The 25,537-nt window shown below is 38.8% G+C and overlaps 1 protein-coding gene across 3 annotated transcripts in view; it reads right to left on the bottom strand.

The window, feature by feature from the left end:
• CDC5L (cell division cycle 5 like) overlaps window positions 1–25,537 on the bottom strand; it is a 50,993-nt gene that overhangs the window by 6,092 nt on the left and 19,364 nt on the right. The window contains exons 9-15 of one of the 3 annotated variants that reach the window (XM_029943953.1): window positions 22,747–22,895; window positions 20,548–20,710; window positions 18,123–18,287; window positions 14,646–14,726; window positions 14,111–14,353; window positions 10,935–11,132; window positions 8,325–8,471 (exon numbers count right to left, since the gene is read on the bottom strand). In XM_029943953.1, coding sequence (XP_029799813.1) covers window positions 8,325–8,471; window positions 10,935–11,132; window positions 14,111–14,353; window positions 14,646–14,726; window positions 18,123–18,287; window positions 20,548–20,710; window positions 22,747–22,895 — 1,146 coding nt within the window. The remainder of the gene's footprint in view (window positions 1–8,324; window positions 8,472–10,934; window positions 11,133–14,110; window positions 14,354–14,645; window positions 14,727–18,122; window positions 18,288–20,547; window positions 20,711–22,746; window positions 22,896–25,537) is intronic. The other 2 variants (XM_029943954.1, XM_029943955.1) reach the window with 2 other exon arrangements.

The raw sequence follows: 25,537 nt of genomic DNA, 5'->3' as shown, positions 1-25,537 counted from the left end.
GTAAATATTTCTTTCTAAAAAACAAATGTGGGATAAATAGGGATAAAGATAAATAAGCAGAAAGGGTACCATGGATAAATGTCAAATGCAAAATAACTGATAGGAAAAACTGTACATAGGCTGTTCTATTAAAGTATCTAGAAACAATAAAATCACCAAAACAAATATATAGCTTTCCAAAATAACAACTCTGAAATACCCACTTCAATGCCAACATCCAATTTAAAAATAAAAACACTGATTGCAATGCTTTATGGTTAGACTGCAAAAAATGAAAATGTTCCTAAGGGGCGCCTGGGTGCCTCAGCTGGGTAAGCGTCCAACTCTTGGTTTCAGCTCAGGTCATGATCATGAGTTCAAGTCTCCTCATCAGTCTCCATGCTGACAGAGCATAGCCTGCTTGGGACTCTCTCTCTCTTTGCCTCTCCCTCCCTCCCTCCCTCTCTCAAAATAAATAAGTAGATAATAAATAAACAAACAAACTGCACGGGTCCTCTTACATGGATTTCCTACAGCACTGTACATGTATTTTCTCTTATAATTTTAATACCATGTTCTTTTCTCTAGCTTACTTTACTGTAGGAATAAGTGCATAAAACATATAAAATAGAAAATATGCATAAATTGACTGTTTATGTTATCAGTAAGGTGCCCCAGTCAACAATAGGCTATTAACATTTAAGTTTGGGGGGGGCGCCAAGTCATGCATAAATTTTGAACGGGGGAAGGGGAGTCAGAGCCCATAACCCGTGTTGTTCAAGGGTCAACTGCATACTTTCACTGCAAAAGTAACACTTCATACCTATCCATCTCCAGCTTACTTTATTAAAAGTCAAAGTCAAATAACCCTGTGGGGTAGGGAAGAAGGAACATGTTGCATGTACAGACCTTGCCTGAAAAATGTGAGATGGACCTAATATTAAAATACAGCTTTTTAAAAACCATTTATATCTTCAGCATTTTATAAAAGTTAATAAGCTTTTCCTCCTCTGCAATTCATCTGAAGAATAAATCCAAGGATAAATAATGTCCTTTATAAAGGAGCCACGTTCCTCTAAGACCTAACAAAGCAAAGGAAGTTCCCCAGCAGTGACAGGTCTTCTAAGGAAGTGCTGCGTGAAGTCAAGGCAGCACAGGGCAGAGTGGGGTGAGTCGCTCTTTCCCGGCAGCTCAGCCGCCCAGCTGTTCTGCAGTCTGTGCAAGTTAGCTAACCTGTCTCCATTCCTCCATCAGAAAAATGGCAGTCACTGCTAAGTTATTATGAAGCTGAAACAAGATAATGTACGTAAAAGCCTGTAGCCACCCAGGAACTGGAATGGAGTAAGCAGTTAACAAATGTCAGCTCTGGTTAAAATTATCTTAGATACACTAAGACTTTAACATTTTGTGCTCTCCTCTCTAATGGACCAAGGGACTAATGATGAGGCTTTAAAACCTTCTTTAAAATTCCAACTTTAGGGGCACCTGGGTGGCTCAGTCAGTTAAGCATCTGGCTTCAGCTCAGGTCATGATCTCACGGTTCGTGGGTTCAAGCCCTGCGTCAGGCTCTGTGCTGACTGCTAACTCAGAGCCTGGAGCCTGTCTTCGGATCCTGTGATTCTTGCTCTCTCTGACCCTCCCCTGCTCACACTGTCTCTCTGTCTCTCTCTCTCTCTCTCTCAAAAATAAATACATTTTTTTAAAAATTAAAAAAAAAAATTCCAACTTTAATTTAAAAAATGACCTGGAACCCTTGCTGGAAATAAAATAAGGAACAACAGCTGTTGCTTCTTGAAGAGACATGTACTGAAACACATCTTCTCAAGCCAAGGGTTTTCAATCCCAGCTAAACTTTAGAATTACCTGCAGACCTTTACAAATCTACCAGCGCCAGCGCCCTAACCCAAGAGATCCTTATTTAAATGGTCTCGGTCTCAGACCTTGGTATTATTAAAGCCCCCAAATGATTCTACTGGACAATCAGGATAGAGAATCTGTTTCAACCACTGTCATTACAGAAGATAATTATCAGCAGTTTTCTCTTAACTAGACCCACCAAAAAGTCCTCATTCCCAATAACTGAACAGCTAAATTGAGGAGTTGCATGCAGTCCCTTAAATATAATTCAGCATGTCCTAAGATACTCTAATCCAATGTGGGTTCAAATAAGTATTACAAAACCCCTACCAGCACAGAATTTCAAATTAATACATATAGCACATTTTCAAAAACAGACATAATAAATTTCCATTTTCATTGGTCAAGATAATCCACTTCGCTACACACTGCACTCCATGATACTCAATTTCCAATCTGGTGCAACAGCATAATCCTTACATTCCAACAGCGTTTAATCAGCCATCAAGGCACATTTACTATGACTGGTACCTTGTATCTGGGGACTACCTTGCCTCGGACAGTTGAGTAATTTGTGCTTCCCAAACTATCATGGATTTTAAAACTACTAAGTTGCTAGCTTCCATTTCATGCCAACAATTTTAGTTAATTTAGCCCAAGCTTTATATGAAATCTTCTGACTCGAATAGTGTGCTAAGATTCCAAGCAAATATGGAAATAAATGATACCAAAAAAATTAAGCACAGGAAAAAATTAATTTAGTCTAGTAACTACATAAATTTAGTCACTAAAAGTATAAAGAAAAAATTAAATGCAGCTTTTAATATTCAATTTAAGCTCAGTTACCTTACATCTATCATCTCATCATTAAAATGTGAAGGAAGTTATCTGTACACTTTGTAAAATGTTCAACCTATGACGTGCTGTAGGAAGGAAAAAACTAACAAGAACTGGCCTTCTTCTAGCTAAGAAATCTCAAGCAAGAAATGCAAATTAGTCCAACCCCCTCCCCACTCATATACCACAGAAACATTAAAGTCCAACAGGATGTAAGACCTTATTGTTTAAAATACAAAAAAATCAGGGGTGCCTGAGTGGCTCAGTTGGTTGACCATCCAACTCTTGATTTAGGCTCAGATCATGATCCAAAAGTTGTGGGATCAAGCCCTGCATCTGGCTCCACTACTTAATATTCTCTCTCTCCCTCTGCCCTTGTCCCACACTCACTCACTCTCTCTAAAATTAAAACAAAAATTTTAAGGTTTTAAAATACAAAGAAAAATCAGGAAAAACCAGACACTGATTTGATCAAGTTCATGTTTCTAAACCTTTTTTTAAAAAGTAAGTATTAGCGGGGTGCCTAGGTGGCTAGTCAGTTGAGCATCTGACATCGGCTCAGATCGTGAGCTCAGTTAGTAGTATCAAGCCCAGTGTCAGGCTCTGTGCTGACAGCTCAGAGCCCAGAGCTACTTCAGATTCTGTGTCTCCCTCTCTCTCTGCCCCTCCTCCACTCACTCTTTCTCAAAAATAAATGTAAAAAAATTTTTTTAATAAAAAAATATATATTAAGTATCAGCAATTACCCTTCCTGAAGGACAACTTATTTTAAACAAAACAATACTGCCTTAAGGAGCTTGTATGGTACATCAGAGCTGACTTACAAAGAGTTCTCAAAAAAATTTTTTTAAATCCTTATCTGCCCTTAGATATGCACTTCAAATTCTTCTTAAAACGTCTAATGGAGGGGTACGTGGGTGGCTCAGTCAGTTGAGCATCTGGCTTCAGTGCAGGTCCTCATCTCACGGTTCGTGAGTTTGAGCCCCACATCTGGCTCACTGTTGTCAGTGCAGAGCCCCGTCCAGATCCTCAGTCCCCTTCTCTCTCTGCCCCTCCCCTGCTCATGTGGGCGGGCGCACTCGCTCGCTTGCTCGCTCTCTCGCTCTCTCTCTCTCTCTCACACAACACACACACACACACACACACACACACACACACACACAAATACCAAGAGAGACAGTAGTAGAAACAGGATTAAATACTTTGTTAACTTGCCACCAGACAAATCTATCACATAGTGTTTTAATGGAAGTTTATGCTTTAAATATGGATCAGCACAAAATTTCTAATAACCTTAAATAAAATTCATCATTAGGAAATTAAAGTAGGCAACACTTGATATAATTAAAGGTGACTACATCCAATATGAAAGAGTAAAATTCAATTCAAAAGAGATGAATGACAATATATCTACATGTAAATATATAAGGACAGCAAACTGACAAATTTCATGTACTATAATCGTTTTATACTACAATGTCTGGAATCTGGTTCAAAATAATGGGGAAGGGAGAATAATACTGAAAACAAAAGGGGCTGTGAGTTGATACAGCTGGATGATAACACTTGAGGAATTAAACTAATCCACTTTAGGGTATATTTGAAAACTCCCATAATAAAAGGTTCTATAAAATTCAAATTCAAGATCTACTGCGGAAGCTATGCTGTTAAGACGGTGCACCACAAACCATGAAGCACCAATACAATGAAATATCAGAGACATCAAAATTTACAAGTATGTCAACAATTTTAGCACACCAGGATGTATATATGAAATGTTAAATTAAAATCCACAATTACGTTAAAATCCACTTATACTAACCAAAATCTGAGCATTAAGTCTTATTCAATCTCCTTGTGAAAATCAACCCACATCTCAGATTTCAGACAGTCATCAAAACTTTTAGAACAGAAACTCAGCCACCCCGCTGTTCAAGGTTATTTCTTGATAGTGAAAGTATCTAACCAAGTTTAATCCAATTTAGACAACACTAATGTGATTAACAGACCTGAAGAGATACAGGACAGATTTCCCATCCACTAAAACTTGCTATCTGCTAGGCACAACCAGTATCTCATTTAATCTTAATCTCAAACTCTTACTTCCCTGAGCTAAAAACTATTACCCACCCTAATTTTATAGGTAACACTGGAAATACGAGCTCAGAGAGGTTAAGTAACTTGTCCTAGGCCACACAGACACTAAGTGATGAAGCTATGAAGTATGTCCTACTTGAAAGCTCAATGCACTAGACCACAGCACCACTAAGAAACCGAACATCCTCTCTGTCTCAGCCTCTGAAATGCAAACATGCCTGAAGAAATTCAAGCTGTGGGACTAACTGGCTAAATGCCATCAGACAGTTCCCTGAAAAACAAGTTATTCTAGACACATGTAAACAAGATCTTAATGAATAGACCTGCCCATCACTCTTTCCCTGGTTGAGACATTAACCTAGGTGAATTTTATTTGACACTTGAGAAAAGGTTTGACCTTCCTCAGCTTATACTTTTCAATTCCTAATTCTTTGATTCTTTTTTTTTTTTTTTTAGGTCTTTATTTTATTTTGAGAGAGACAGACAGAGAGTGAGCAGGCAAGGGGCAGAGACAGAGGGAGACACAGAATCCGGAGCAGAGTCCAGGCTCTGAGCTGTCAGCACAGAGCCTGACAGCGGGGCTCGAACCCACAGTCTGTGAGATCATGACCTGAGCCAAAGTCAGACGCTTTAGCTGACTGAGCCACCCAGGCGCCCCCCCCCAATTCTTTTATTCTTAACAAGCTATAAAATTATAAAAACACAAATATTTCTCAGAAAAACTTTACAGGCGAAAAAAGGTTATTTAACAACTTCTCAAGAAGTTGGGCAGAATAGAACTAGCATAACTGGGGATTTCACCAAACCAGATCTTTGCCACAACTTTATAAATGAGAGCAAGTGACCAGGTCTTTTAAAAATGATACTTGCTATATGTTACTAAGTTAACAAAGTAGTATATGGTGATTCCAATTCAGTTCTAAACATCTTCCTCCTTTCATCCACACACAGATGCATACAGTAATTTTTTCTATATTTATTTACACACACACACATATATTAATATATACACATACACATACATATCCCTCAAAATGTGTAAGGTGATTATGTCTGGATGGTAGGCTTCTTTTCAAATTGTTTTTTAATTTCTTTTTAAATTTCTACAAAGTACAGGTATTATTTTTAGAAAAACACCTACAAATGTTATTTCTCAAATGCATAGAAGAGAAACTGTCTAAAAAAGACTGGCCAGAGACCAATGGAAAACTGATGGTCCCCAGGAGATGAATCAGTGGAGCCATAAGTGTTTCCTCGGGTCATTACAAAAGGGGGCTGTATGGGACTTATAAAAGTGTAATTGTTACTTTCAAACTCACTAAGTTTGTTAAGGTTACTAAGCTTAAGTAATTCCAAAATAAACACATTATCGTTGGGTCTCCAATACTGTCTTCAGTTAAAAGTCTGTTACAGTGAGGTTCAGAAACATTAAGAGCATCCCTCAGTGAAACTCTTGCTCAGGGCCCAGAATATAACTTTATACCACTGAAAAAACAGGTTTACGGATGCCCAAAATAAATACAGATGGAGGGCAGCTCCACTTCCTAGTCTATCGCTCAGCAATATCACCCTAGAGTAGTAACGATGTGGTTCAGCCACCGAAATGTTTGCCAACAACATGAGGCCGTCAGTGCCTTTCCTTCCATCTCTATACTCACTAGCATTAAATGGTATCAGGGAACCTTCTCCACACTGATGAGATGCAGGTCCAAGTATGTGATTATTGCTAGCATCTATCAGTTAGCATCCACCAGACTGCATCCCTGCAAAGCAAGCTAATCAGTAAGGCAAAAAACATGACTAAAAACCTTTCCAAGAACAATAAAGCACCAACAAAGTAATATCAAGAGCACTTTACATCTGTATGAGTTAGGAAATGAAATAGACTAACTGCATGAAAGAAATTCAATTCAATATTGAGGCACAACAGAAGCAACACAATTGTACCAAGATCTCTGGTCTGGCTCTAGCATTCTTGATACAAACAAGCAAGAAATCTGTCTGTGCCTCTAAGGATCAAAGCAAAGAGCAGTATTTGAGAAAGGGAGCATTCCAGCGTACTAGAAACTTCTCTCCTGTGTCCCATGTCACCCCTCCCCCCCCACACACGCATGCACAAGAGAACATAAACCTGGCCAGTTAACTTCACACACAGTCCTCCATCCAGATTTGCCCAACAACTTGATCCTTACCCTGAATTTTCACTCTTTAAAGTATTAAGGGAATTATTTCCTATGTAAAAATATCTAATTTTATAAAGAAAATCACTGAAAATATGATCCATTGTGTAGTCAATTTTGCTGAAATACAACCATTCAGTATAAAGTCAGGGGCACTCATAAGAATTCCATACATACACTGGGAAAGATGTGTTATCTGTGTTTTTTAAGTTACTTTATTTCCAAGAAGTCGATGTTACGTAATATTTCTTGACTAAGCTGACTGTGCCAGTAAAATACACAGAGAAATATTACTTCTGGACCTGGTTTCCACCTCTAAGGAAAGCCTTTCCATTTTTATAGCTAACATGACAAAATCTACTTTTCAGCCAAACTTCCTCAACACAGCAGTTTAGATACTACTTCAAATACTATTAAATTTAATAGCAGGCCTAAATTCAGACTTCTCATTTCACTCTTGCACCTACTGGAAATTATTTCACTCAAAATAATTATGTCTTCAGACGATTTCCTATTTCCACTTAAAGTGGAAACAAATTAGAACACTTCAAATTCTATTTGCACTTCCCAAATACAGTAATGACTCATTTATCTGGCATCATCAGAAAATGAGGTTGTCCGCCACATGAAGCATTTCCCAGATAACTGAAGGCCATGAGAGCACAGAGCTTGTCCGCTTTGTTCCCGCTCCGTCCCAGGGGCCAGAGCAAGCACTGGCGCATATTAGATGCTCAGTACTAGTCACTGAACATACGATCACATCAACTACTATAAAGACTTTTTTTTTTCCATTTGATAAAAATTGTCCTACTATTTTTAAAAAATAGTCCCTCTTTTAAAAAAAATAACAGTGAACAGAAATTAACCATTTTTTAAAAAATTAGGGGCAGCACTACAGACAGCAACCATTCTGCTCTCCTACCACATACCCTTAATACCCTCAGAAGCGATTAAAGTATATTTGAATAGCCTCGACATGCTGTGCTTTCTACTCTTCCTTTTCTGACATGAGCTTTCATTTCTGTTCACTGCTGCCGCCTTGTTTCACCCACAAACGTTTGTATGGCACAGTTCTAAAATTAATTCTGCCGCCAAAGCAGAGTAAAACACATGAACTTGGTTACAATTCAGAAGTCTCTCCCACTTAGATCTGACCTGTGACTACATTCTGATTCCATTTATTTAACAGACTCCTAACACCACCCACCGCATTCTACATAAAACCCGAGATGGTTCTATTAGTTTTAAGTGAGTATCTTAAGGATTTTCATTTAAACTCTATGTTTCAAATACTAATCATGAGTAATGGCTCAAAGACCCAGCTCCAATATAAACCTCAGGGCATATTTTTTAATCCATTTAGGAGACACCAACCACGACAAAGCTGGATTTCATCTTGCTGGATACACTGTGATAGGGCCGTAATTTAGATTCACTGTTCCAAAGTTCATGGCAGCAAAAATCAAACACACTGGCAGCCATGGTGTATTGTGCTTGCACAGAAAGGCTATCTCCCTGAACCTAGGAGTGGAAAGAATAATTTAAGTATAGCATTTAGTTTATATAATACAACTGGAGTTCCTTCCCCACAACAAACTTTGAATAATGTTTATAATTTAGTAATCAACTGAAATGATGAAAGAATTACCACAATTGAAATAAAATATTTATGTATTTCAAACCAGTAGAATTGTGTCTTCAAAAACTAAAATAAGCGAACACAAACCTAGTTCTGAATTAGGGATGGATACAAATAAAATGGGGGATTTGTTTATTTGGGTTTTTGAGTCTCTTTTCTTCTTTTTAAAGATTTAATGAACTTTCATTTGAAATAAGTGTAGTTTACTAAATTAAAGGATTTGATTACATATTCTTTAAAAGTAACTGGCTGGGTAAACAATAAAGTAAGTTATCCAGAAGTCAAGAAAAGAAAAATTACTTCAGACTGTTTTATGAATATTCCTCCAAAATCACCAATCCTTCAACAAAAATAGTTCAACGGAAGATTTCAGTTCCTGGTACTGAACTGAACAAAGAGAACCACATGTTTTTAATGGTTGCTCATAAACGACCCAAATAAATCTCCAGAAGAACAGCAGTGGTTCTTTCTGTATTTTTCCCTTCAAAACTCACAAGACCAACTCAACATTAAAATAAAAATTACTGTACTTTATGGCACCACTCACTTCATGACACATTTATTTGCTGTCATGAAAGTTAGTGCCTCAACAAAGTAAATGAGATTTAGGGAAAGACGTTTTTTATATTTTAAAAAGCACAAAATGTCCTTACCACGTGGGGCAGAAAAGTTTACCTGCCTCAAATGAGAAGATTTTCAAACTAAGTGAGAGCAAACAAAGTATTTATATGTAAAGGTTACAAGAAAGCTTTCCAAAGAGCTTTCTAATCAATTACAATGCTCACCTTAGATCAGGATTACACTGCTAACTACCATTTATAAATAAACGAAGCCAACACAACAGAAAATGTAACTTAAAATGTGACCACTGATGTTCTACTTGCCCGGACTTTAAACCCCAAACTAAAACACAGAGCAACAGCACACCCTGCTGGAAGTCAGCAGTACAACGGAGTAACCAGCAACAACTGGACTGCACAAAGATTTTACCCAAGGTAGAATTATTCAAAAAGAAACTAATATCCACTAAATGATAAAAGAAGTTCACAGGCGTTAACCATTAGGTCCCTATATGTGCAGCCTTAAAGGTAAAATTAAGACTTAGAATAATTTCATGTTACAAGAACTCTTTCTTGTTCATTTCCCTAGACCCACACATCAACCCCTTCTAGTAGTATTACTACTTTTCTTATTTTACTTTAAATAAAAATATTTTCCAATCTGCTTTCTGTAAAGAGAAATGAGTAATCACAAAGGAGGACATTACAGCCATTTCTGCACGTGCTTGCCTGCAGCACCCCTTTCTCCCCATCCTATCCTGGCCTCAGAAACATCCCTGAAGACCACACTGAAGAATCCACAAGGCAGCCTAGTGGTCCAGGAACCACAATTTACATGCCACTGGCAAAATGCCTACACAGATTCTGGAATTCAAAACCTGCAGACTATATTAAGAAACCATATGCTGTGAAACTTCCATCTAGTACCTTTCAACATTTCCTCAGATGTGAAAAAAATCACAGAAGCCATTATCAAAGATAACGCAGCTCGATGCTCTCTCTGTAACAAACGCAAAGGAATCAGAGAATGAACAAAAAGGAACCAAAGTTTCATAAAGGTGCTCTCTTGGCCATAGATAAAAAAGCTCCTTGGTACCACTGAGATCCATCTTTACAGGAAACAAGCTATTCGAGCATTGATGGACACTGTTCTGAGTGACCAGTGTTAACTTCTTGTCCCCTTGCTCCCACATTTAAGAGGTCCTGTTTGACCTGGGATCAACCTGGAGGGACCACTCTCTCATAAAGGGCGGCATTCTGAAAAACCAACGACAGCCAAAGATCAAACACTTTAATACAGTTTTCCCTCCAGAACTGCAAAAGCAAGGGGCACCTGGCTGGCTGTCAGAAAAGCATGCAACTGTTGATCACGGGGTCGTGAGTTCAAGCCCCATATTAAAGGTAGACACCACTAAACAAAATAAAAAGACTTTAAAAAAAAAAAAGCAAGAATTGCAAAAGCAGTAACTGCCTCAGGTCTATTTTTCTGAAACTGTCCCCAGTGGTATTATTTGGTCCACTGTTTCAATCAAGGTACATTTAAATTAGACTTTTTTTTTTTTAAACATTTATTCATTTTTGTGAGAGAGAGAGTGGGTGGGGGAGGGTCAGAGAGGGAGGGAGACACAGAAACCGAAGCAGGCTCCAGCCTCTGAGCTGTCAGCACAGAGCCCGACGCAGGGCTCGAACCCACGAGTCATGAGATCATGACCTGAGCCCAAGTTGGCACTTAACCCACTGAGCCACCCAGGTGCCACTAAATTAGACTTTTAAAAGGATACCAACCTCAAGCCTCTTTTCAAGTGACTCGATTCTGTCCTTTTTGCTGGCTAAGTTGGCCCGTGTGTAGCGGCTCTGCCCAGGAAGATACAAAACTTGACTGTAGCATTCTTCCCACACCTGGTTATAAGCTTCGCTTGAGAGTTCTCCGTGGCTCATACCTTGTTTTACCACTTCCATCTCCTGAACCAGAACATCCTGGGCCTGTGTACGGCAGTAATTTTAGTAAGTTTGGGTACCAGAATATTATCAAGAGAGAATTTTGAAAAGCTAATTTTTCCTCTTTCTTTGTGAAAGGCAAGGAGTTTCAGGCGACTGTTTTTGTTTTTTTGGGTTTTTTTGGAAGGGGGGAACAATACCTAAACAAAACGAATTAAGAAGCCAGTAAGTTGATGCAGACTGACCTAAAAAGTCAAGCTTCTATAGATCACCAATAATATAAACATCTCTGCCTCTATTACAACAGCAACTACCATCTCTTGGATATCTACTCTATGCCAAAAACTCAATGTAAAAATTTTACCTACATTATCTCCAAACACCATAAACACGTTACAAAGCAGCTGTAACAAAGATGATGAAACCAAGGCTCAGAAAGATTAAGCAGTTGTTCGAAAACACATCACACTAATAAAAGGCAAGGCAGGATGAAGGCCCAGCCAAATGGTACCTTCATCTGGGTGCGCTCCTTCCCTCCAATCCCTCCCTGCACTTCAGACTTCACAGGATTGCAAAGGGCGACCAGGCACTTCTTTGGATACATGCCTTTTTTCTCATCAGAAGAGATGCCCCTGACATTGCCAAAGAAGGAGATGGGGGCACAGATCAAATAATACGGCTCACAGACCAGCTTTTACTTACTACTAAGAGAATTTGAGATGACAGAATGAGGGGAGATAGAGTTGGACAGGCCTGGGTGCATGTCATAGCTTTACCATTCAAGCAGCTATCTGAACTTGCTTCACATCTCAGAGCCCATTTCTCAGCTGTAAAATGAGGATAAAGCCCACCTGACATGTCTGTTATCAGGATTAAGTGATACAACATACATACAGCATAGCCCAAACACACATAAGGACCCAACGAGCAGACCACACCAACTTTTTCCAGCCCTTTGCTCAAAATTGGCAACTATCGTTTTATGCCTTCAAGAAAGCTTTCCATCATTCTAGTACAACAGAAAATAAACAGGGACCAATATATATCAAATCAAAATATATAAAATCAAATACAAAAAACTTAAAACAATAGAAAATCAAGACTATAGAATATAAGGAATGGATACTTTTAAACAATATCTCTGAGAAGAAATAATGAAAAAAGCCAATTTTAACACACTTAATGAAAACTCCACATTTCACAATAAAAGAAGTGGTATTTCACTCCAAAACTGTACAAAGTAAAAATTTACAAATTCAGCTCTTATAATTATTAGAAGAGAGTAGAACTAAGTTATTTTTAAACTGTCCATAAAGAATCTAAGTAAATGCTGTTTTAAACTCTTTTTGGAACAGAAAAGAATGTAAATACAACATAAAATATGAAAGAATATTTAATCTAAAAAAAAACCACACATACAAAAAAAAAAAAAAAAACGAGGGGCACATGGGTGGCTCAATTAGTCAAGCGTCTGACGCTTGATTTCAGCTCAGGTCATGATCTCACTCAGGGCTCGTGGGTTCAAGCCCAGCATAGGGCTGTGCACTGACAGCGGAGCCTGGTTGGGATTCTTTCTCTCCTCTCCCGTCTGTCCCTCCCCTACTCACACTCTCTCAAAATAAATAAATTTTAAAAAACAAAAATTTAAACTACTTTATAATGGTTTCCAATAATTCTAAAGCACTACCTACAACTATTATTTTTTTAAGTTTTATTAGAATCTATTCCCTACAGAACCCTCTGTTGGGCAACAATGTGATCCTTATTTCAGGTTTCCATACACACAGTCAATTTCTTAAATCCCATCTTCTCCTATTTTCACTTTAAAAAGAGGAAACAGTTCAAGTATGGAGTTCAGAGTATAATTCTCAACCCCAGTCCAATGATAAAATGTACCTACCACAAGCATAAGCATTCAACAGATGTCAGTTTCCTATCACACTTTCTAAAAAAGAGTAACAAAAGGTTACTCAGAAATCAGGGGCAAACTGTTTAAATATTGATCTGAACTGTCCTTCCTCTCTCTAACTTCTAAAAATCCCTCAAACACGTATTACTTTTGCAACAAGGAAAACAGAAAGAAAACGACAGAGGAAAAGAGTAGGAGAGAAGACAGGAAAACAAATATCTTCCAGGTTTTCTCCCCAACTATGCAACAGCCCGCTGCAATCAACAAGTCTGCCACTGCCCCACAGGGCTAAGGACTGAAGAAGTAAGACGAAAGCTAATGACCACTCTGCTTCCAACCATGACACCAACTGTATTTCCTCAGACCATGGAACAGATTTCAATTCACAACCACAGCTGTTTGCTCTGTCAGAGCAGAAATAATCAACTACAGACAGAGGAAGAGGTAGCACAGATTTTATACAAGAAAACGTTTCTGGGGGCGCCTGGGTGGCTCAGTCGGCTAAGCCTCCGACTTCGGCTCAGGTCAGATCTCACGTTCGTGGGTTCGAGTCCCGCGTCAGGCTCTGTACTGACAGCTAGCTCAGAGCCTGGAGCCTGCTTCCGGTTCTGTGTCTCCTTCTCTCTCTGCCCCTCCCCCTCTCATGCTCTGTCTCTCTCTGTATCAAAAATAAATAAAACATTAAAAATTAAAAAAAAACGTTTCTGTATTTCCTTATCTAAAAGGTTAGTGGGAAATCGTGTAAGAGGAAAAAATTCAGGCTTTCTTTTTTCATATTAATCTAAATAAATGAGGTTTAAGTATTCAAGGTATTCAATTCAACTCAGAAGTAGCAGAGTTAAACACAGAAAATGGCAATTTGCAGCAACTGTCCATGAGGCATTCACCCATGAAACAAAAACCCCTGGCCACCCAAGCAGGTGTCCACCTGGAAAAGGTCTATCACTGAGTGAAGGGGGGGGGGGGCGTTATTAAGTATGTCTTCTTCATAATACTATGAACACTCACCTCCTAATCATGTAATTCACTTATTTATAAACATCACCATGAGAAAACAAGATGATGTTTGTCCATGAAACACACTATTTAATAAACATTTTATAATCAATCATACCTTTTTCAGCTCTTCTTTGGAGAACTTTTCATAAGGGTTATGTTCCAGATAGGCAATGTGCTCTGAATTATTGGTACCAAATCCTACAGTTTTTCCTTTTTTATTTCCAGATGGCTCATAAGGGTGATGTAGAAGGTCATAATGAAGCATTGTGATCATTTCTTTTTTGATTAGTTCTTCACTTTTTTGTAAATCTGTTAGAGGTGGTTCCACGTTTAAGGGTCTGAGAATAGTTTCATTTACCTAAAATGTTAAAACAAGTACAATTACCAAACATCTCACTCCAATACTGATGCTATTACTTGTTCTAGCATGAATTAAATAATAGTTTTATATTTTCAAAAGAAATTCTTTGTTTTTCCTTCTAAGGTCTTATTTGTGCAAACAAAACATTTTAGATTATACTTGGGAACTGCTTTACTATATTCCAGAAAGCAGGTAAAATTCTGTTTTACAAACTTTATGAATGATATAAAAGCATCAATCGCATAAGAAGAAACTTAAAACTTCCTAAGCCAGAAATTCTAATACATACTTCTGATGGTCTTGGCAGGTCTTTCTGGACAGCTTTGTGCATCCGCTTCATTTCCTTTACACGCTCTGCCTCTCGTATAGCCTAAAAAAATTATTTTTACATCAATTATTATAGCTATACGGTATTGCTGCATTTCAATAAAGTTGAAAACATGTATAAGAACATGTATGTTCAAGAGTTAAAGCTGTAGAAGTCTGTGTAAGTTTCCAGAAAGGTAATATAAGGCCACAGAAATCAGTCTATTCATTCTCTCATTACAATACAAACTTAAGAACTGCCAACAGCTACTAGAGCATTCTCCAAGTTTACATGGCTCCATCCATCAGATAATCATTCTCTTCTTGTTTAAATTGGAATTCTAATAAAAATCCTAGAAAAGAGCACAGGCAGGAATGTCCCTGACATCAGCTGTAGCAACATTTTTCTAGATATGTCTCCGAAGGCAAGGGAAAGAAACGCAAAAATAAACTATGGGAATTACATCAAAATAAAAAGCAGAATGAAGAAAATAATCAATAAAAAGGATTATTGCTGAATGAGAGAAGATATTTGCATATGACATATCCGAGAAAAGGTTAGTATATAAAATATACAAAGAGCTTCTACAACACAACACGAAAAAAACAAATAATTCAATTACAAAGTGGGCAGAAGATATGAACAGACACGTCTCCAAAAACAAAAAACAGAACATCTAGATGGTTAGCGGACACCTAGATGCTCAACATCTCTCATTATCAGGAAAATACAATTCAAAACTACAATGAGATATTACTTTAAACCTCTCAGAATGGCTAAAATCAAAAACATAAGAAAGAACAAGTATTGGCGAGGATATGAAGAAAAAGGAACCCTCGAGCACTGTTGGTGGGAGAGCAAAATGGTGCAGCCCCTGAGGAAAACAGTACAGAGGCTCCTCAAAAAGTTAAAAATAGAACTACCCTAAAATCCAGTAATCGCACTTTGGGGCATTTACCCAAAATATACAAAAACACTAATTCAAAGGGACACATGCACCCTTATGTTTAGAGCAGCATTATTTACAATAGCCAAATTATGGAAGCAGCCCAAGTGTCCATGGATTGATGAATGGATAAAGAAGATGCGATGTGTATGTGTATGTATGTATATATCTATAAAGATAATGAACACACACACACACACACACACACACACACACACACACACACACACGGAATATTACTCAGCCATGAAAAGGAATGAAATCTTGCCATGTGCAACATGGATGGAGCTAGAGAGTGTAATGTTAAGTGAAACAATCAGAAAGACAAATGCCATCTAATTTCACTCATGTAGAACTTAAGAAACAAAACAAACCAGCAAAGAAAGAAAAAAAAAGAGAGAGAGAGAGAGAGAGAGAGACACAAACCAAGAAACACTCTTAACTATAGAAAACTGATGGCTACCAGACAGGAGGTGGGTGGAAGGATGGGTGATGGGGATTAAGGAAGGTACTAGCACTGGGTGATATGGAATTGTTGAGTTGCTATATTGTACACTAATACCACACTGTATGTTAACAATATTGGAATTAAAATAAAATAAAATTTAAGGGGTGCCTGGGTGGCTCAGTCAGTTAAGCATCCAACTTCGGCTCAGGTCATGATCTCACAGTTCGTGGGTTGGAGCCCTGCATTGGGCTCTGTGCTGACAGCTCAGAGCCTGGAGCCTGATTCAGATTCTGTGTCTCCCTCTCTCTCTGACCCTCCCCTGCTCACACTGTCTCTCTCTGTATCTCAAATAAATAAATAAATAAAAAGTAAATAAATAAGATAAAATAAAATTTTAAAAATTCAAATAATAAACTGGAACCCTAAACTTACAGGGGACTCTTAATTGTTCTTCCTGCAACACAAACCTCACTTCCACCTCAAAAGCTACAGACTTTTAATTTAAAAAACCAGCCAATGAATGTGCTGTTTCCTAAGTCTGAAATCACAAGTAATATGGGTTAACTTCATGACATTTCTGACAGTAAACATAAGGCAAAGTAACCAAGAGAACTAAACATAATAAGTACTATCTTGGGGGTGCGTAGGTGGCTCAGTGTGTTAAGCATCCAACTCTTCATTTCATCTCAGGTCACAATCTCATGGTTCATGAGTTCAAGCCCTGCATCAGGCTCTGTGCTCAAAGTACAGAGCCTGCTTGGGATTCTCTCCCGAGCCCCCTCTGCCCTTCCCCTACTCACATGCTCTCTCTTTTTCTCTGTCTCATAATAAATTAACTTAAAAAATAAAGTATTATGGGGCACCTGGTTGGCTCAGTCAGTTAAATGTCTGGCTTCGGCTCAGGTCATGATCTCACGGTTCATGGGTTCAAGCCCCGCGTCAGGTTCTGTGCTGACAGCTCAGAGGCTGGAGCCTGCTTTGGATTCTGTGTCTCCCTCTCTCTCTGACCCTCCCCTGCTCACACTATCTCTCAAAAATAAATTTAAAAATTAAAAAAAAATTTTTTTAAATAAATAAAGTGTTATCCTGTACTATCAACTAAAAAGCACATTCATGTGATTTCTCTCTGAAATATATTTGCATTGATGCTATTCCCCCTCCAGTCCCATGAAATCCAATTTCTAAAATTATCCTAGGGGTGCCTGGATAGCTAAGTCAGTTAGGCATCCAATTCCTGATTTGGATGCAGGTCATGATCTCACAGTTCATGAGATTGAGTCCCAAGTCAGGTTCTGCACTGACAGCACAGTCACCCCAGTGACAGAGCCTGCTTGGGATTCTCTCTCCCTCTCTCTCTGCTCCTCCCCTGCTTGCGCACATTCTCTCTCAAAATAAACATTTAACAATTAATTAATTAAGTTATCCTATAATGGACTACAGTGAGAATTCCTAAAAGGTGTCACATGATCCCAATTTTAGGTCAAGATCCACCACTTTCCAAATATGAGAGCTGAGAAAGTTAACTTAGTTAAGTGGAGCTGGTTTCCTTATTTCTAAAATGAGGTTAACACCTATCCCCACTTACATCAACAGGCTGTTATGTGTGTATGAGTAATTAACTATAAGATGTATCAGTATGAGGTGTTACTAATACTATCCTGACAGTCTTTACATTTCCAAATCCACACTTTTGTTTACACTAACCTAAAATCATTTTCTCAACCAATTCAATATACACTTCTTTTTAAGACTGATCAGTAATACCTTTCCTTGGCAGGAGTGAAAAGCAATGTCTAAAAGACTATGTGTATTTTAAAGAAGCCTAATAAATTTGACAGGAGGTATTTAAATTATTATGTATATACACATATACATACACACATTTTAAGACTGCCTATTCCTGTATTTACTAATTATGTGAATATATATTATTACCAATGTTCAGTAATTTAGGGTAATTTTTTTAGATATTGAAAAAACTTCTAAGTGGTGATCCTGACACAGTTAAGTCAGCCTCCTGACACAGCCAGGGACACACTACTTCCTCTCTAGCACAATTACCCACCTGCTTTCGTGCGTCCACATCAGCAGCATCTTCGATGTAAGTATCATCTATTTCACGGTCTTCCAGCTCCTTCTCAGCATTTTCTGGCAGAACAATTTCAAAGTCATTCTTAGGGGCAGGGAGGCCCAACAATCCTAAACGGAGATGCTCACGAGATTCTCTTTCCTATAGGGAAAAAAAATTGGTCCTTCTCAATTCATACATCTTACATATTCAACCTCTATTCTTAAGAGTTTCTAAAAAATAATTAGCCTAATTTTAATTCTAGAAAAATGATCCCTAATTTCAGTGCTGAGACAAGTTTTTTTGACTTCTATCTCAGTTTCTTCTCTAAATTAAGATCAAAAACTCTAATTTGTGACATATAAAGTTACTCTGGGATATTCTAATAGAAGGTCTAGGAATAATCTCTACAGGGCAGAAAAAATCCTTTAGAATTTCCATTTAAGGACTACATTTCTCACACTGAGAACAAATTCAAAAGTCAATTTGTTCTTGGACTAATAAAATCTAATCTGAAAAGATGCCGGAGTTTTGGTGTGTTTATTTTTAATAGAAACTAAATCATGGGGCGCCTGGTTGGCTCAGTCAGTAGAGCATGCGATCTTAATCTTGGGGTTTTGAGTTCAAACCCAACACTGGGGACAGAATCTACTTAAAAACAAATTAACTATTGAAAAATGAAAAAGAAGGAAAGAAATGACTAGATCCCATGATGACCAAAGGAAACAGTCCACACTTGCTGAGAGAAACTGCCTGGTACCCGGTACATCCTTGGCTTACCTCTCCTGTCTTACTCCCCATCGCTCCACTGCATGTATGGGAGGTGTGAGGACCAACCAGATGAGCTGCTTTGTCTGAAACACGCTCCGTGTTTGCTCATGCTGTGGCCTCCATCTGAGATGGCCCCCACCTCTCCTCCTGGGCATACCTCCTCAACGAAGGTTTTTCCTAAGTACCCACCCAACAAATGTGATTATTTCTTTCTTTGGCCCCCCAAGCATGTTGGTTTTACATAGAAAGCTTATTTTATTCTTATATTACAATTATTAGTGGACTTGTTTTAGTACTGCCAATCTCTCCTGAGCGTAAACTTCCTTAAGACAAAGGACATCTTTACTCAACTTTAGATCCTCTGAAGTCTCCAAATAGCGCTCTGCACACATTAGATTCTTCATCTGTTTAGCTGTTAGGTATCCATTCACAGTTGACATTACTTGATACCAAGCTGGACATGAAAAAAATTCTAAACTCAGAGTGCCTGGATGGCTTAGTTATGTGTCCAACTTTGGCTCAGGTGATGATCTCATGGTTCATGAGTTTAAGCCCCACGTCAGGCTCTGAGCTGTCTGCACAGAGCCTGAAGCTTACTTCGGATTCTGTGTCTCCTTCTCTCTCTGCCCTCCTGAGCTCACGTGCTCTCTCTCTCTCAAAAATAAACATTAAAAAATATTTTTTTAATAAAAAATTCTGAACCAAATCTATACACAATGTTAGAATTAATTTGTAAACTAAAAACAGGCCAGTATCACCGGAACTCATTAAAAAAAAAATCTCACGATGCTTTTCTGTGGCATCACAGGAGACCCAACAGTGACATGCAGAAAGCAATAACATGGGCAGAAACAAAACCATGGCTTTTATAATCAGCTGTATCAGCTTGCAAAATATACAAAAGAAAATTTCACAAAGATAAGCAATAAACATCAACTTAATTTGGCTGTGAGATCTAGACTGCTCTTCTAAAAGTAGAGAGCAAACTGGAATCAAGGCTCAAAATCTAATTTATGAGGCATTCCAAACTCAAAATTTGTTTTTAAAGAAGTAGAAAAAAATTACCATGTAAGGAAGTAAACTATTAATTAGTAAGTGATAAAAAATAAAATCATGATATACAAGGAGAATTACTATCAGCATAATCAATATCCACAAACACATTAAGAATACGTCGACTTGGGGCACCTGGGTGGCCCAGTCAGCTGAGTGTCCAACTTTAGCTCAGGTCATGATCTTATGGTTCATGGGTTCCAGTCCCACATCTGGCTCTGTGCTGACAGCTCAGAGCCTGGAGCCTGCTTCAGATTCTGTGTCTGTCTCCCCTCCACCCCCGCTCGCTCTCTCTCTCTCTCTCTGCCCCTCCCCTGCTCGCACACACTCTCTCTCAAAAATAAACATTTTTTAAAAATCTTTTTAAAGAAATAAAATAGAAAATAAAAAAAAGAATAAGTCGGCTCAGGACACCAAAAGGTTCCCCTTCTTAAGTCCTACAAAGCATTTTCCTTTTCTGGCATCTATAGATGTACAGTCATCTTAAGATGTATGTAATATGCACCAAGAAGGGGAAATACTTTAATATAGCCCCATAAGAAAAGAGCAGTTTAAGAAAAAAAAAAAAAGGGGGGTACTAAAGGGATTTGACATGTACCATCTGCTTCACGTAAGAGGGATCGCTGTAGTCCGCCATTCCATCCTCGGGATTGATGTTTAACTTGTCCCGAAGAGGAGTTCTGCCCGGAGTGGAGTTAGTAACTGGTTTGGGAGTTGTCCCACTGCGGGGAGTCAACCCTTCAGAGCCATGAGAAGGAGTCCTAGAAAGACAGAAATTCCAATTAATGAAAGTGCCAATTTTATCTGGAGTGTGCTTCCAAATATTTTTCACCTAAATTATTTTACAAAGAAAGCATAAAAGAAAGAAACTAAGACTGCAGAAATTGTCTTCCTACCTGGTTTTAAGTTGGGACTCTAGGTTAAAATACAGGTTTAGTTCAACTAGCTTAATATTTACACATAGTATTTTTATTTTAATGACTTCAAGTAAAGTTACTGCACTTGACATTTTCTTGCCTTGCTAAACTAGGCCCACTAAACATTATTTCAACCTTTTCTTGATGCATTATTGGGTGACTAAGAACATACCACGGGCAAAGGTCAGCCACAATGCTCAAAGACCCCTACGAACCTGCTTATAAGTTCAGTGTCTTCATCTGATCATTTGCCGCTCACCGCCAGGAGCTGCTGGCTAGAACACCACTATCACGGGTGTGCACTCACTTCAGCAGTTCCTTCCTTTACACTCGGTTTGTTAACCCAACACCAAGCCTACACATGAACAGCTCTGAGTGAGGGCTGAGACTCTCGTAGGAATAAAGTCCACAGACTTTGCAACTTCTATCTTAATTGTTCACACCCTGTTTTTGTTTGTTTGTTTTAGCTGCTTACTTCCTGTACCTTGGGTCTATTCCAGACAAGTGATGCTGCCAGACAGATGTTCCCAAAGGTGAGATGCAGGGTTATCTATCGTAAGACATGGTCCCTGCCCCCAAGGAGCTTACAATCTAGTCGAGAGACAAGACATACACAGGGAAGGAAGGATTAGGCTCTCTTACAAGCCTTGCAAAAGTGTTAAATTGTATATTAGGATTTGGCTGCCAGTGCTTCTTGATCCTGCTGTCAGGTAAACTGTAACCGTTTGAGACGCTTCCCATATGAAATAACCAGTACAACGATATATCCTAACACTGAAAATGAAAAGTGAACCACCGAAAAGATTTCCAACCTTAAAAGTTCAAATTTCATTTTAATATGACTTGCTTCTTCAACGTTTCTATCTTTAAAGTTCCTCTTAAATAGTAACTTAAAACAAAACAAAAAAATTGTAAACAAAGACCGAACTCTGGACTCTAATTAATGATATGCACAAGAATGTGTCAGAAGTCAAATGGACTGAAACCTGCAACTTATTTTGAAATGCATTAAACAATTAGATGGATTGACGGATGAATATGTGATAAAGCAAATACAGTAAAATGTTAACAACTGTAGAATCTAGGTGATGACTATATGGATGTTTGCCTTCCCATTCTTTTAACCTCTCTGAATGTAGAAATTTTCAAAATAAAAAGTTGGGATATGGGGCACGTGGGTGGTTTAGTCATTTAAGCATCTGACTCTTGATTTCGGCTCAGGTCACGATTTCACAGTCGTGAGACCAAGCCCCACATAGAGCATGGAGCCGGCTTAAGACTCTCTCTCCCTCTCTTTCTCTGTCCCTCTCCCACTCGTGATCTTACTCTCTTTCTCCCAAAAAAAAAAAAGTTGGAAGAAAAGCAAAAGTAATACATACAAGATAAAAGACTACTATTTTTATATAATTCAACAAATGATCAAAGGAACAATGGACTGATTTGTTCTTCTAAAAGAGATAAAATGGGGGTGAGTGGGTGACTCAGTCAGTTAAGCATCTGACTTCAGCTCAGGTCATGATCCTGCAGTTCAGGAATCTGAGCCCCGTGTTGGGCTCTAGGCTGACAGCTCACAGCCCAGAGCCTGCTTGAGATTCTTTTTTTAAATTTAAAAAACAAAACAAAAAAAATTTAATAAATAAATGAGATAAAATGTATTCAGAAAAAAGGTGATAGTATCAGAAACTCTGAACAAAGACAGTACCATATAGTAATAACCAATTCCTGGATATTATTATGTTATTTACTACTATGAGTGAGAAGAAATCCAAAAGCCATGTTAAACACTTACTTCCATTCTCTGTCCAAACATTAATAAAGCAAACATGTTGCCCAAATCCTTGAAGTTTTTCTAAAACGAGAGATGTATGTATTTACAGTACCTGAATGGGGTAGAGAGAACTGTGTTTGGAGTCTGTACAACCTGCCGCTGTGGGGTCACACCTGAGAAGTCACTCTCGTGCAAAGGGGTATTAAGTCCACCTTTTAATGGGGTGTCCACATTGGTCAGGGCCATGAGGTTCTGAGCTTCCTGATAAACAAGAAGGTGAAAAGTGTGTTTTAACAGTTCAGCCAGAATAGCCGAATCCTCTCTTCCGCTCCTACTATATAACCTCAAAGGAGACAGAATTATTACACATTTTCTTAATGAACACCAAGAGAGAAAATGAACTCTGGGCATTGATAGAATTCAATACTTCCATTCCTCTGTCAGCCTAACACAGCAGATCAGAGGTTCTGGAATAAAGTTTTCAATGTCAAGAAATGTTTTGAAATGAAATTATCATGACCCAAAAGCTTCTATTACCTGTACCAAATCTCTTTACAATCATAAAGAGCTAAGAATGGAAATTTCCCAATGTGAGCTTAGGCCAAATATCAGAATACCCAGACACTTTCCAGTCTTCATTAGCCCCTCTTAGTCGCAGTTTCTTCCACTGGGAAGTTAAGATACCACTAACTGATCCACTTCCTGAGATAACTCACAAGGGCAAGCTCCTTTCTGAAGTCCTGTTGTCCCCTTTAGGCAGGCCTGACAGCGTTCTGAAGGCTTTAGCCCGTCTACCACAGCCCTGCACTCACTACCATCACTGCACCCACAATCTTCTAATTCCCAACTCCAGGCCTGTGAGAGACTGTATTTTCCAAGATAATGACAGCCTTAACTCTCATCTCATGTGCTCTTCTTAGAATCCAACATTGATCCTCCTCTCAACGTGAAGTGGAGGTCTATGTCCCCTCCTTTTGAATCCAGGTGGCCTTGTAAATGATCTGTAACTAACAGAATGCAGCAAAAGTGACACTGCTTGACTTGCAAGGCAAAGTGAGCAAACATACAGCTTCCTACCACACTCATTACAACTCCCCTACTAGAGCTCGGAGACACCATGGGAGAAGTTCAACTGTTCTGAGGCCAAAGGCTGAAACAAAGTCCAAGCTTTGGAGGGGCCACATGCAGATTCATTCCCCATTCTCTGTGAAGACCCAACCCACAGCCGGCATCAACCACCAGACATAGAAAGATGATGATTCAAGCTCCTATGTGTGAAGACACCCCCCAGTGCTGAGTCTTCTTAGCTGAGGCCCTCGACATCATGAAGCAGAGACAAGCCATTCATCCTGTGCCCTGTCCGAATTCCTGACCAATAAAGACCATTAGCACAATGACATGTTTTACGCCGGTAAGTTCTGGGGGAAAATGAAGATAATCAGGGGCACGTGTGTGGCTCAGTCGGTTGAGTGTCCCTTGACTTCAGCTCAGGTCATGATCCTAGGGTCATGGGATCGAGTCCCACATTGGGCTCTGTGCTGGGCATGGGGTCTGCTTAAGATTTTCCCTCTCTCTCTCCCTCTGCCACTCTCCCCCGTCCACTTGTGCGCGCACGCAGACTCACACACACACTCTCTCTCTAAATAAATAAATAAATAAATAAATATTTTAAAAAATAAATGAAGGTTATTCCATTATCCACTACCCTGTTCTTAATTCATGGAAAGACCTTGAATTTCACATTACCCAAGTCCTGTGTGTTTTCTTTTTGCTAGTACAAATACAAAACATTTTTCCCCAACTAGCCTCCCAAAAGGCTGGCCAGCTTTATACCTTTGGCCAGAAGACTGGAAACTACTTCTCTCAGGAATCTCACCCAAAAGAAGATGCAGAATACTGACATCAAGAATTTGCCAAAGAGGGGCGCCTGGGTGGCTCAGTTGGTTAAGCGTCCAGCTTTGGCTCAGGTCATGATCTCACAGTTCATGGGTTCAAGCCCCGTGTCGGGCTCTGTGCTGACAGCTAGCCCAGAGCCTAGAGCCTGCTTCAGATTCTGTATCTCCCTGTCTCTCTGACCCTCCCCTGCTTGCGCTGTCTCTCGGTCTTTCAAAAATAAAATTTAAAAAATTTTTTTAAATTAAAAAAAAAAAAAAAAAAGAATTTCCAAAGGAACCCACCAGCCAGTTCCGCCTACAGGGGAGCCTGGAGTTGAAGGGCCTTAACCATACCTAGAGAGCTTCTAGTCTACTTTAAAGTGCCCCACCCTTAACCCTGAAATATAAGCAGAGAGCCAAAGATCAAAAGATATTTGAGGAAACATCCAATGTGAAAAACAGAGAACAAAAGAAACTTAAATACTAAGCAAGGAAAAGAAAACATAAAACAAAACATCATTAACAGTTTCAGAGAAATAAAACAAAATATTCATTAAATGAAACATTTAAAAATTGAACACATTTTTAAAAGAGCTTTTAGAAATTAAAAATGTGACAGCAGAAATTTAAAAACCCAACAAAGATAAAATTCACAAAAAAATCTCCTAGCAAGAAATCAAAAGGTCAATTAAAACAGAAATCCGAATGAGGCACCTGCGTGGCTCAGTCAGCTAAGCGGCCAACTTCCACTTAGGTCATGATCTCGCAGTTCGTGAGTTCGAGCCCCACATCAGGCTCTGGGTTGTGACAACTCAGAGCCTGGAGCCTGCTTCAGATTCTGTGTCACCCTCTCTCTCTCTGCCCCTCCCCTGCTCGTGCCGTCTCTCTCTGTCTCTCCAAAATAAATAAAAAACATTAAAAATTCAAAAATAAATCAGAACCACCCTGAGATACCACCTCACGCCAGTTTGAGTGGCTGAAATGAACAAATCAGGAGACTATAGATGCTGAAGAGGATGTGGAGAAACA

The sequence above is a fragment of the Suricata suricatta genome, chromosome 7 (genome assembly GCF_006229205.1).
Source record: "Suricata suricatta isolate VVHF042 chromosome 7, meerkat_22Aug2017_6uvM2_HiC, whole genome shotgun sequence".
Classification (NCBI taxonomy): domain Eukaryota; kingdom Metazoa; phylum Chordata; class Mammalia; order Carnivora; family Herpestidae; genus Suricata; species Suricata suricatta.
This window is presented reverse-complemented; position numbering and strand designations above follow the sequence as displayed.